The 12,630-nt window shown below is 42.0% G+C and overlaps 1 protein-coding gene across 2 annotated transcripts in view; it reads right to left on the reverse strand.

The window, feature by feature from the left end:
- dscam (DS cell adhesion molecule) overlaps positions 1 to 12,630 on the reverse strand; it is a 97,274-nt gene continuing 84,644 nt past the window's right edge. The window contains exons 19-33 of one of the 2 annotated variants that reach the window (XM_023342675.1): positions 11,483 to 11,638; positions 9,726 to 9,859; positions 9,448 to 9,601; positions 8,956 to 9,073; positions 8,202 to 8,365; positions 7,988 to 8,086; positions 7,721 to 7,909; positions 6,904 to 7,194; positions 6,645 to 6,821; positions 6,526 to 6,556; positions 6,043 to 6,158; positions 5,814 to 5,963; positions 3,621 to 3,818; positions 3,176 to 3,478; positions 1 to 2,104 (exon numbers count right to left, since the gene is read on the reverse strand). In XM_023342675.1, the coding sequence (XP_023198443.1) occupies positions 1,725 to 2,104; positions 3,176 to 3,478; positions 3,621 to 3,818; positions 5,814 to 5,963; positions 6,043 to 6,158; positions 6,526 to 6,556; positions 6,645 to 6,821; positions 6,904 to 7,194; positions 7,721 to 7,909; positions 7,988 to 8,086; positions 8,202 to 8,365; positions 8,956 to 9,073; positions 9,448 to 9,601; positions 9,726 to 9,859; positions 11,483 to 11,638 (2,660 nt within the window). In that variant the 3' untranslated portion in view covers positions 1 to 1,724. Of the gene's footprint in view, positions 2,105 to 3,175; positions 3,479 to 3,620; positions 3,819 to 5,804; positions 5,964 to 6,042; positions 6,159 to 6,525; positions 6,557 to 6,644; positions 6,822 to 6,903; positions 7,195 to 7,720; positions 7,910 to 7,987; positions 8,087 to 8,201; positions 8,366 to 8,955; positions 9,074 to 9,447; positions 9,602 to 9,725; positions 9,860 to 11,482; positions 11,639 to 12,630 lie in introns of both variants that reach the window. The other variant, XM_023342674.1, reaches the window with a different exon arrangement.

Below are 12,630 nucleotides of genomic sequence, written 5' to 3' on the forward strand. Positions count from 1 at the left end.
TTTGGGGAACAGCCATTTTATTAGTCAAATTTGAACCTTTGTGTTAGTTTCTCTTTATTCCAGTGCCACCATGGTGAACACCAATGTTAAAAATAAAAAAAAAAGTGACATTTTTTTTTGTATTTTGTTAAAATGTATAATCAGAATGAAGACAGTTAATAATAGAAACTAATCGTAGAAAACGACAGCATGACCTCACAGCGTTTTGTATCAAACTCTCGTCCCTTCAGACTAACTCAAAAACAAAAAAACAAAAACAGAAGTGGGTCAGGGCAGACAGGAATTAAAAACAGTTTATGTATATCCACATTATTCATATTTTTTTCTTATCTTTATTTTCATTTATTTATTTTTTCCCATAGACATTAGAAGTTTGGTTTGACGTTGGGGATTTCTGCTGGATTGTCTCACATGTCTTATCTTCCCTGTCGAGGAGCATCGCTGCCAACGCAGCAACAGTAAATCTACTGAGAGGAGAGAGAGCCACGACGACTCTACCTAGTGCACTGTAAGGAGAGGGAGGGGGTCGTAGGTCAAGGGGGGGGGGGTCTATCTGGACACACTTGAAGTGCAAACCCTCAGTTCTCTAAAGCCTCCCTGTTCTAGCTAACATCATTTACCACCCAGGCAAACAAGCAGTGGCAAACTACACCTGAAGACATGAGCCGGAGAACGTCCAGCCCTGTATTTATACTCACAACATAGTTATTTCTCATCATTACAGTACAGTATAGATCAATAGTTTTCATATACTTGTCTTATCTTTTTATCATATTGCACCATCAAGAATGGGACACAGAGAAAGATTAACAGAGACTCCATTTCCTAATTAAAACAAGATATGTGCAAACATGACTAAGGACTTTATTAACCAAATCAAATTCTTCCCTGTAATATCCACAAATAAAAGTGATTTCTCTTTTTATATATATATTTATAGTAATAAGAATAATAAATCTTCACATTGGATCATTTCATAGTGTGACAAAACGCCTGACTGGACAACCCAGCCACAGCCGTAATCATTGTCTTTTAGTTGGTCAGTCCCCATGCATCCATAGGAAATAGATTTTTTTTTCTTTTCTCTTCAAAAAAAGTAACAATTTGAGAGCAGCTGAAAAGTTTGGACTGGTGTCAATTGCTTTTCATTCCAAGGTCTCCCCTCCGCCGCCCCTGTTCCCTCCGAGGTTTTGTTCGCCGTCTCGGGGGGGGGGCAAAAACGTCCCGTAGGAAAAAAATGACTCCAAATCGTCATCTTCAACTGCAGGAAACTTTAAAAAAAAGAGGAATGAACAATGTCTTGGATGTTATAAAAACATAGAGCAGAAATGCTGACGATAGATTATCAGTTTGTACTTGGTAATTAATGATCGTTAATAGCTGGCAATTAACAATGAATAATCACTGATTAATAATAAAGAATTACCAAGAATAAATAATGCTCCCTTGTTGCTCAATTAGTTTGGCAAAGTTCCTCCTGGAGTCGTTCCAGATGAGTGAATTTTTCCTCCCAAGGTGAAACAAAAGCAAAAAATAATAAAAATACAAATAAACTGTAAAAGAAAACTCTAAAATCAATAAAAGGAGATTAGTAAAAGTGACCCCCCCCAGCCATGAAGGGAGGGCACGTATATACAGAACTGCGTGGTGAGAGTCAGTTTACTGCACTTGAGTGTTAAGTCCAGTGTTAGTGAGTTCTAGTCCCGCCCCAGGCGCCCCTGCTGTTATACCAGCGTGTAGGACTTTGCGTAGGGGTTGCTGCTCTGTTTCAGATGTCCTCTGGAGTCCAGCAGGGACTCCTGTGAGGTGCTGAGCTTGGCAGCCTGGGCCAGCTCCGAGCCCTCCCTGTGGGGGAGCGTGGCCGCCGAGCCGGGCTGCCACTGGGCCGCCGGGTCCCTGCTGGCCTGAGGGGCCTCCGTGGGCGTGGGCGGCGCCATGCGAGACGGCCGCTTTAGCGAGCGGCTTTTCTGGGGCTCCAGGCAGGTCTGGCCCATGGCGGCTCTCTCGCTGCCTGCTGTCCCCCTGGAGGAGCCTGAGCAGGTCATGCCCCGGTTTAACAGGAAGTCCATGCGCAGGTATGGAGGAAGGTGAACCAGCTCGCCTCCTGCAGGACAACACAGAGAAAGCACAGTTAGCTTAGAATGACGTTGTAAAAACATCATCATGTTATAATCATAGCATTATTATTTTTGTTTTAATCATCTAGTGTTTAGTTTCATACTTTTCTACTTGTATATCCATTTACTCACTTGATTTGTTTTCTTAATCATTTTGCATCATTGTGTTCTTGTTGTGTGCTTGAGTCCCTTTTATTTATATTTCCAGAGCAGTATGGTTTTAGAATAATAAAAATACAGACAATTGAAGTGCAACTGGTTCATTTTCCATAATGAGACAAAGACTTGTCCCAAATATAATAAGTATAAACCTAATAAGTGAGAGCATTTCCTGTGTTGGTTAGACATGAACTCTTGTCTTCCTCTTGTTCAAGAAAATCCTTGAAACAAACGTTTGGGGGCATCTGTCTCTGATTTGATTTTGCCTCCAATGTTTCCTTAATACTAATTTTCCTAAGAGATGAAAAGACAGATGTTTCTTACCAATGCATACACGAGAGTGCTTGACAGTCATCTATTAACCCTTTAACAACCTTTCTGCCAGCGACTCACTGAGAAGGAGCTCATATAATGAGGTCTGCAGCTCCACCAGGTGTTTGCTAATTGCTGCTGGCTAGTCTGGAGGAGCTGAGTGGGACAGGGGGTGCTTGGCTCCAAAGAGTATTTTACAAACCTGAATCGTTGCCACGGGAGATTCAGGGATTTATCAAACATGCGTGATAGAATCAAGGCAACACTCCAGGTATGATTTTGATGAGGGAATAACATTATAACATGATGTAAAGTTAAAAAAAGTTGGTTTTAGAAAGCACTGTCCCTGTAAAAAGACAAGTTTGAATCCTAAAAACTTACTTAATAACGACTCATTAAGAAATTAACCACAACTGCATTCTGCGATGCACTAGAGAAGAATTACTCCGATACTTTCTAAATCCATAAACGGCAAGATCCATTAAAGTTAATGTTAGTAGAACATGTGTAGAGGTTATTAAGCTGTAAGGAAGGCTCAACACACTGCGGCCTTTCAGGCTGCGCTAAGTGGACCGCCGTGGCCTCACCCGGTCTGTGGGCCTTGGGCACGGCCATGTTCATGACCCGGCTGACGTCCTGAGGCTTGGGCGGGGAAGCAGTGAAGCGGCAGATGCCCGACTCGGACGGCGTGCTGGATGTCAGGCTGTCGGTGTAGTCGTTGGTGCCGGCCGTCATTTGCTCCGAGGAAGTGTCGGAGATGAAGCACTCGGTGATGGTGAATTTGGCGTGGCGCAGCTGCTCCTCCATCTTGGCGTGCTCGTAGGCCCGGGCCAGCTCCTCGTAGGTGGAAGAGGCGCTCTCTGTAGACACCATGCTGCTCCGCGCTCGGTCTAGACATGGCGTGGAGTTAGTGGAAGGATTAGTGCCGAGAGTTAGTGGCAGAACAAGGAACCTAAGAGCTTAGTAACAGATGGGGTCGACGGTACACGTTTGATATTAGAAAACAGCTCTAGCAGTCAACTTGAAGCTCACCTGTGTCCTGAGATGGGCTAACGCTGTAGCTGTCGCTCTCCTTGTCAACAGAACCTGCAACCCTGGGTGTTGGCAGCCGCCAGTCAGTGCTGAGAGTGTGGGAGGAGACAGGGGGGTGGGGGCGGTTCAAAGTCCACTGGCTGGCATAGCGGTTGCGGGCAGCTGGGCCGGCTTTGGCTGTACGGCGGGCAGTCGGGTCTAAGGATAAGGAGCAGAGCCGAGCTTCATACAGAGTCTGAGTTAGGACTTCATCACCTTCCTAAAATAATGGCCTAAGTCATTTTTAGCAAAAAGTGATATTGACAAAAGAAGAAAGAAATCACCCCATTGTTGTTGCCAAAAGGTGACTTAAGCAAAAAAACAAAAAACCCAAAACAATCACATTTGGCAACGAGAAAAAGACTTGGGTTATTGCTTTAGGATGGTGACAATCTTAAGAAATTAAATAACCAATTCAATTTTCTTATAGGTATGTCAAACCATCACACTGTTTTTTTATTTTAGCATTTATGTTGATTCATGTTTATGTGGGATTAAATATGAAGAAATTAAGTTCTGTTTGTTAAACATCAGCTCCTGTCATGGCTGGGGATTTTGTATGTTGCTTTTGAAGTGTTTCAATTTAATAAATTGCAGCAGCTTACCAAGAATTTTTTGTTTCTAGTGTAAATTAGGGGCCGGTCGATTATCATGTCTTTGTTCATCTCAGAAGAACATAAAATGTGGTGGTTAAAAACCAAAACATAAGGAACTTATAAACTCCAACACTACTATGTTGTAAGTGTGTTAGATTTTTTCCCCAACATGCAGCTTACAGAAGAGGTTAAAATTCAACAAACAATAAAGGACAGCTGGTGTACATTGTAAAATAACATATCACACTGCTGGAGGAGAGCAAACACAGTGTATCCGTCCATGTTTAGCAAAAAAACATGGACAGTCTCTTGTTAAAGACAGGCAGGCAGGTAAAGAAAACAATTATCCAGGTACCTTTAAGTGTTAAAATAACAAAACAAAAGGTAGTACAGGAGCAGGAAAGTCAAACTGTGTGTTACTCGCAGTTTTTGCTGGCTGTTGGACGCCTGGCAACAGTGATAACACTATTGTTTACTTGAACTGACCACTTGTGCCCTCAGGTGGTTGATCTAACTATCCCAGCTCTCTTACAGAAATCATCTGCATTTGCTCTGCCTGCAAATCAAATTACGTCCTAGCTGAGACATTTCTTCTGAGAGCCTCGCTTAAGGTTTTGATCAAGGCTCTGTAACCTTGACAATGCAAAGAGCCATTTTTACCTTCAGTCCAGTGAAATAAAACTCATTGAGAGCCACAAATATTAAGTCACCGTTTGAATCAAAGACATCATTTTTGATTAGTAATCCAGGAAGTTTGTCATATTTAATCAACTGCAATTTTATTTCCACTGTTGTGGTTTTCAAATGATAATAAAAAAGTAAGCTTGCAAAAAGAGAGTAAATAAATGTTAATATATAAATAATAATATATGGCATGTTAATGTGAAAAATTCTGCAAAGAAAAAGCACATAGTTTCCAACCTAACGACAATAAAACTGGGTATAAAAATATACCACAGGTTCTTTTTGTGTCATTCTACTGTTGAAATTTGGTATTATTATTCAATAAAGAAAAATGAAACTGCTGAAGCCTGCATTTGTCTGTATTTATCCATATTCAAACATTAGGTGGTTTTTTACCTTTTTTCCATAGTTATTAAGAGTAACTGTGGAAGGCTGAAAGAGCGACTAAAGCTGCAGGTTGGTGTAGATTGTTTCCTCGGTGAGAAATTCCTGCTCTTTTTCCATAGTAAGGGTGTATGAACTCCTTTTTTAAGATAAGAATTTATTTTATAAAGGATGATTAAATGTCTTCCATGGGAGAAAGACGATAAAATGACAAAAGTTTTTCTCCGAATCAGTCCCTCTTCTGAGATACTTCACTAAACTCCTTCTATTCACATTCAAAGAAACTAGATTTCAAACAATAAACCTGAAGAGAAGAATATAAAACAAATATTTGAGTAAAAATATTACCCTAACCTAAGTACCTAGCAAATGTCAGACAACAAAATACAAATTCAAAAGAACAAAGAGGAAAAGTTACAGCGCAAAACAACAAAGCCTGCAGCGTTTATGTGTAATGATGTTAAAGAAAAAGATTCCGTACTGGACTTACTGGTTCCTGGCCTAGCATCTGATACATCTACCAGTGGACCAGTGGCTTGGGAGAGGGACTGGTAGTGGACAGTATGGGTGACCGTGGACGACTTTTGCTTCTGTGTCTCTCCGAAGTCGTTATCCGTCAGCAACACAGTGGATCTGTCGTCTGTCGGACAAAAAACATGAGATCAGGGCCAAAACACCAGCAGTCTGGAGCTTTGTGTTCACTGTCCTGTGACGCTTACCAACAGTCTCCATGGTGTCCCTCTCCTCAATGAGGAGTTGGGCTCTGGGGATGTCGATGTGCATACGCAGCGTCTGTTGCTGTTTGTTAATTGGTTCTGCTGGACGCGTGTTTTTACTGAGGAACACAAAAACGGTAATATCTGAAGAGCATATTATTTTGTTCTCAAAAGAAAGACACAGCTTGTAATGTTTGCAGATCGTGCCATGTCATAGCACAATCAAGTAACTGTGTTACCTTCAGTTGTGATGAAAATGTCAAGTATATCAAATATGATTTAAAAGAAATTTTACTTCCTAATTTAACACCTTGAAATTGGCGTTTCGGAAATGGAAATAATTCTGTCAATTCTGCCTGACTTAGTACAAAAAATGTTTAGTCTAACATCAGCGTGAGACAGAATAGTTGCGTCTTTCTGTACTGTGCATGGAAACATCTTATTTCAGCTGTATTTCATCTAAAGACAATGATGTTCAACACTTACCTCATGAGCATTTCAGCCAAACTTTTCGCATCTGGAAAATAAGAAGAATTGTATTTTATGTGTTTGAAACTGTAGCAAACAAACGAGCAGTGAGAGAGTTGAGCAATAGTTTATCTCACCTCTCAGCCTCTTGAGCCTCTGCTCCCTCCTCCTCCTCCTCAGCACCAGCAGCCCAATGAAGATTACAACGATCCCCACCAACACGCAGGAAATGGTCACCATCATCTTCAAACCTTCGCCTCCCCCAGACGTATCCTCGCTCACATTGGGCGCTTTCACCAAAGGGGCGATAGTACCTGTGGACAGGTAATTTCAAAAGTAATGTAATTTCAAAGACTCCCCCCCCTTTTTTTCTGGCAAACACCGAAAACGACGTACTGCCATCGTAGCTGAGCGTTGCAAACTTGACTCTCTTCTCAGCGTAGCCGGCACTGTTGGAAACTTTCATCTGCAGCTCATACCAGGTGGCCTCCTGCAGGTCGTACAGAATGTAGCTCTTCGTAAGAGACGTGCGCTGCGCAGTGGTCCAGGTGGGCGCATCGACGGCCCGGTACTCCAGGGTGAAGGAGGTGATTGGACACCCGCCGTTATTCCAGCCGTTGAGGTTGAGCTTGACCCGAGTGGCGTTGATGCTGGTGAAAAGCTCCTGTTCCTTAGCGTATTGAGGCTCTTTTTCAAACACAACGAACAAAGAGAGAAAAAAAATGTTGCTTCTGGTCTCAACAAGGATCTATTGTCACTAACTTGTTTGGTAGAAGGTTGTTGAAAGATCAAGAACTGAAAGTTCACTCAGTAAAGTGCTGACCACTTTTTCTTTAGGTTTTAAATATAGTACAAGCTGCATTTCTAATGAATCATACAGGGAGTTAGCATGCTAATATTAGCATAGCACTTCAATAAACTCCAAAAATGGTCAGAAGGGGCATAGTTTAGTGAAGTGTTTCATCAAATATATCTCTAAAAACTGCCAATAAAGCTGCATCTATCTTAGGTTAGGTAAGAGGTTGTCTTGCTATGAATGGATCTCAGTTCAACACTCTGTCAGAGACTGCAGCAACATTTTATCAGAAAGAAGCTATCAGAATCATACTTGAGAAGGACAGCTGTGACCAGTTTGGAGGACAATAGGTCTCAATCACAGTCAGCGGCAAAGCAGATGCCTGCTAAAGTACGGGAAATAAAACAAAGCAGGTACCTTTGCCGTGGGTTTTTGCTTCTATGATTTCACTGATGCGACCAGGACCAACTGCGTTCTGGGCCGTGAGAGTGAACTTGTACCAGGTACCACACTTGAGGTTTTCCAGCCGATAGGAGCGCTCACTGGGACTGATGGCGAAGTTACCCCACTGTTCGCTGTTGTCCTCTGAGTACTGCAGGATGTAACCTGAAAAGAGTCGGGTGGGAACAACAGTCAGCCGTCGAGCTCAGTTCTACGAAACAGAAACGCTGAACCGCGTCTGACCTCGAATGGAGCTGCCGCCGTTGTCTCCTGGGATCCAAGAGAGGGTGATTGAGGTTGTGGTTGTCTTGGTGACGGTGAGGCGAGGCTGGTCAGGTGGAACTAGAGGAACCACAAGGATTTATTTGAGAAATAAAATCACTAACACAGTCAGACTTACATGGATGTTTTCAGACAAGTGATCCATCAATCTTTCGGCTCCGGTAGTGAAGCTCACCTTGAACTTGCAGGTTGAGGACGATCTTGTCTGAACCAAAGCTATTGCTGGCCACACACGTGTAATTCCCAGAATCCTCCGCTTTCACTGTGCGAATAACAAGGCTGCCATTTCCATGGACACTCCGCCGGCTATCTATCACAACAGGAGCAGGGGTTCCATTGCTGGAACGCAGACAGATATTCACATTTAATATTCTGATTTCAGAAAATATCAACATTAAATGTATTCACCAACTACAAACCAGTGTCTTGGACGTCTACAGTCCAAGACACTGTAGAATGGTAATTGTCCTGTAGTTGTATAGAGCTTTACCTAGAGCAGAAGACCCCAAAAACACAACTTTCAGTCATTCAGACATTACAGTCTGACAGAAGCCATTGCCATGTTTGGCAACGGAGATGGACTGTCCAGTTATTTTTTTGTCACATTGCTCGACTTGTTAGCTTAGTTTGGCGGCCATCTCTTGGTAGAGTTGTATTTTTTCCATAACTGATGCATTTTCACACAATATAACATCTAACCTTGTTTTTATCTTCATCACAAAGTTCTTTAGAGGTAGTACCTCTGAATAGAAATGGTTGTGAAATTTTTACCCTTAAAGCACAGGTTAAGTCCCTGTTGCTCACATTGAAGTGAGTTGTTTAAACATCACAAACATGAAAAGTTCTAGGAACATGAATGCTTTTGCAAGGTACAATGCAATAAAAACTGAAATAGTTTTTTTTTCTTTTGTTATTTGTACCGCACTCACATCTCCTTCAGCCACTTGATGGTTGGGGACGGATCACCGACTGCCTTACAGGGGAGCACAATGTCCCTCATCCAGGGAGTCGTGACTGTCCTGTTGAAGGTCAGGATTCGAGCTGGAGCTGCAAACACAAACACGCAGACTTGTGACATCACAGCACCCTCCTGGGTTAGCACCGTTCGTGTTTTGTCACCCTTCAGCCAACCGAGTCAAGGCTCAGTGTGTTAACAGTGGAGACAACATTGATCAGGCAGAATGCGGACGTTCTGATAGGAGCTGTGGGTTCCGACTCCAGACAACACAGGAACTATCAGCAAACGCAATCAGCTTATCAGCTCTCACTCAAGCATGTACATGAATGCAGGCTTATTTGCATTAAACTGAAGAAACGGAAAGGAGATTTCTATTTCCATCCACATCAGTCTGCCATAATGGATCATCTTTGAATTTAACTGTGGGCTTTGATAAAGAAATGTGCATGTGTTTGGTACTGACCTTCAGCCATGGGTTTGACAGTGATGATCTCGCTGGCATTTCCGCGGCCTGCGGCAGTGACGGCCACCACCCAGATGCTGTACTGTCGGTTCCTGCTCAGGTTAGGGATGCGGTAGAAGAAAACATCTGGAGCTGCTTCGAATTCACTGCTCACCTGCAGGAGGAAACATTTAAAGCATGCTGAACCTGTTGCAAATCCCATTTGCTCACCAGTCTTGAACAAGCCGAGTACTGAAATTGAAATGACGGAACAGGAAAGTTGGTGGAATCGGTTTTACCGTAGGGTGTGGATTGGAGCAGAAAACTGTGTATTTCCTGATGATGCCGTTCACTTTAAGAGGAGGAAGCCAGGACACAAACACCACTGAGTTGGATGCAGCTGCAGCTTTCACACCAGCTGGAGGACCAGGAACTGAAAGCAGAAGGAGATCGGCTATAGTAGAGATGCTTAATGAGGCCTGATCAGTGACCGGCCGGTTAGAAACCAAAAAAAGAAAATATGTAGTCTTTTTTCAATAAGTGAACGCACCATACTAAGTGCTACTAGAACCCTGAGACAACAACTGTCTTTGTTGCAGAAGTTACTATTGAGAAAAGATCACACAAAGCTTGTCTTTTCACTGTCAGTGAAGTGCTTAAAAATAAGTTAGAGGTAGTTGAGAGATGTAAGAAGCTATATTAGTGGAAACTATTTCATGCAACATGTTGAGACATGCCTGCATTTCTTTCACGCTGTGAGATAGCATTCACTGTCAGCAGACAACAGGGACATTAACTTGAGCTGCTTTTACATCCTTTTGAGCTTTTAGCCTCTGTCTGTCATGGAATACCCTAAATCTGGAAATCTTGGCAACCTCGGAGATAAAGGGAGGTTCTATATCAGGGGTGGGCACTCCTGGTCCTCGAGGGCCGGTGTCCTGCAACTTTTAGATGCATCTCTACTTCAACACACCTGAGTCAAATAATGAGGTCGTTAACAGGACTCTGGAGAACTTGACTGCACTTAGGAGGAGATTCAGCTGTTGGATTCAGGTGTGTTGGACCAGGGAGACATCTAAGAGTTGCAGGACACCGGCCCTCGAGGACCAGGAGTGCCCACCCCTGTTCTATATTCTCCAGAACATGCAGATGGCTATTTTTCTACAACCTGCAGTGCTAGCTAGTCTAATGCTAAATTAAGACGCAAGCAGGCCATAGAAACAACATCTTTCACCCTTGTATCGTTTTATGTTCTAGTTCTTAAAGAAAAATGGAATTTGGTTAAAAAATAGCTATAATCAGGTCAAAGGTGCACAGAAACTGAATATAGGAAATCTAAAACGCCAGTTAAACATATGATGAACTAGAAAAAATATAATTTTCCTTACAAAAGGATATGAATGCTCTTCTAAGTGCCAGTTTAAGACCCAAACCAGTCGCGTGAGCTCAGACAGGACTTCAGCAGATAACTGGCCAGCTTGTCTGTCTCTGCTCTAATACACCAGCAGCACAGAAAAGAGTATATATTATCCTAAACAGTGTCCAGACAATGTATATTAATAATGAAACACCTTATGAATATTCACTGATAATATACAATATATATGTCAATGGAGTAGCTAGAACACTCACTGAATATGTCCTACCATGGGTTACGTTACGTATCAGTGAAACTAATACAACTGTTTTATCTCGTTTGATGTCATTCTGAGGTACAGAAATAAGATATGAAAGTTAGAAAACTGCCATTTCCAGCTGGGAATCGGCCACTGTTTGTACTTGGACTACCTGCCTCTGTGTTCCTAAAAAGGAATCAACCGACTCAAGTCGCCTTAATCAAAACAAGTGAGTGAAGTTTTTGAAACTTTCTCACACATTATTTCATATGAAATAATGTTTTATTTCATATGTTGAATAAAACATTAAGAAACTGTTGCCTCACAATTGATTTATGAAACTTTAGTGTATTTGTAAGACAACAGATCCTGATACCTGCCATCTGACAGCCGTCTTATTTATTTATTTTTCTTTTAAAAGGGTGTGTTCGTCTCCCTACCATCCTCCTTGGTGCGGGTGTAAATCTGCTCACTGCGGACACCGTCTCCTGCTCTGGTGAAGGCCAACACCTGGATGCTGTAGTTGGTGTATTTCTCCAGTCCGTCCAGCTCCAGTGAAGGCTTAGAGGTTGTGACGTTCCTGATCTCCCCGAGCTCTGAAGAGGCAAAGGAGAAACAGGAAGGAGTGAAAGAGAGCAGTAAGAAACTCTGTGCCTCAGCCAAAACTATATTCTGATCCAGAAATCAAGAATACACAAATATTGGTAACCACCATTGGTCCAGCAACATGTCTGTCAGGTCTCTGTTGTTCTCCAGCTACTTTCTGTCTTTCAGTGTCACTTCAGGTACCCACCACTTCTTCTCTAAACCCTAAAACTATATGTTGCTGCTATATGTTTATACAATGGTGTCCTTGCCTTTCAAAAGTTAATTTCAGCTGGTTTGCATAGTATTTCCGATAACATAAAATGATTCCAAAACTGTTTCTTCTACTCAATCTGAAAGTAGACATGCTTTCAGACGATCTTCAGAGGCCAGGAAGCTCATCTGGTAAATACAATAAGTTGGTTATATCTGTTATATCTGTGATTTTATTCTCTACCAAATAAAACAATTGAGGAAGCAAGTGACTAAGATTAGCCTTTTCAGAGTTTTCTTAGTTCTAATTTTGTTTATTGTTGTACATAAAGAGAATACAGTGAACCCTCGCTACAACGCAGTTCACCTTTCACGGCCTCGCGGAGTTTTTTTTTTGCAGTTTTTTTTCACAGTGCATTGTGTTCTGCGTCCTGATTGGCTAAACAGTCTCGGCGCTTCTTCTCCACCTGTGTGCCAATAACGTTGCGGTATTTAAACATACAGCTTGGCAAATTTTGGCAAATATTTTTGCCCAGAAGAAAAAAGAACAACTAGCGATAACTATGTTCTACTTCTTATTGATGATTACAATGATTATTTTACTGTAGTTATTTATAAGAAAGCGTTCTATTTGTTAAAAAAAATGCTTCTTTGGTTTCAATGTAGAGTATTTAATTATGCTGTATAATAATTGTAAAAAAATAAAGGTAACTACTTCATGGATTTCGCCAATCACGGGTTCTTTTCGGAACACAACCCCCGCGAAAAACGAGGGTTCCCTGTATACCAA

Source organism: Xiphophorus maculatus, chromosome 11 (assembly GCF_002775205.1).
Source record: "Xiphophorus maculatus strain JP 163 A chromosome 11, X_maculatus-5.0-male, whole genome shotgun sequence".
In the NCBI taxonomy this organism is placed as follows: Eukaryota; Metazoa; Chordata; class Actinopteri; order Cyprinodontiformes; family Poeciliidae; genus Xiphophorus; species Xiphophorus maculatus.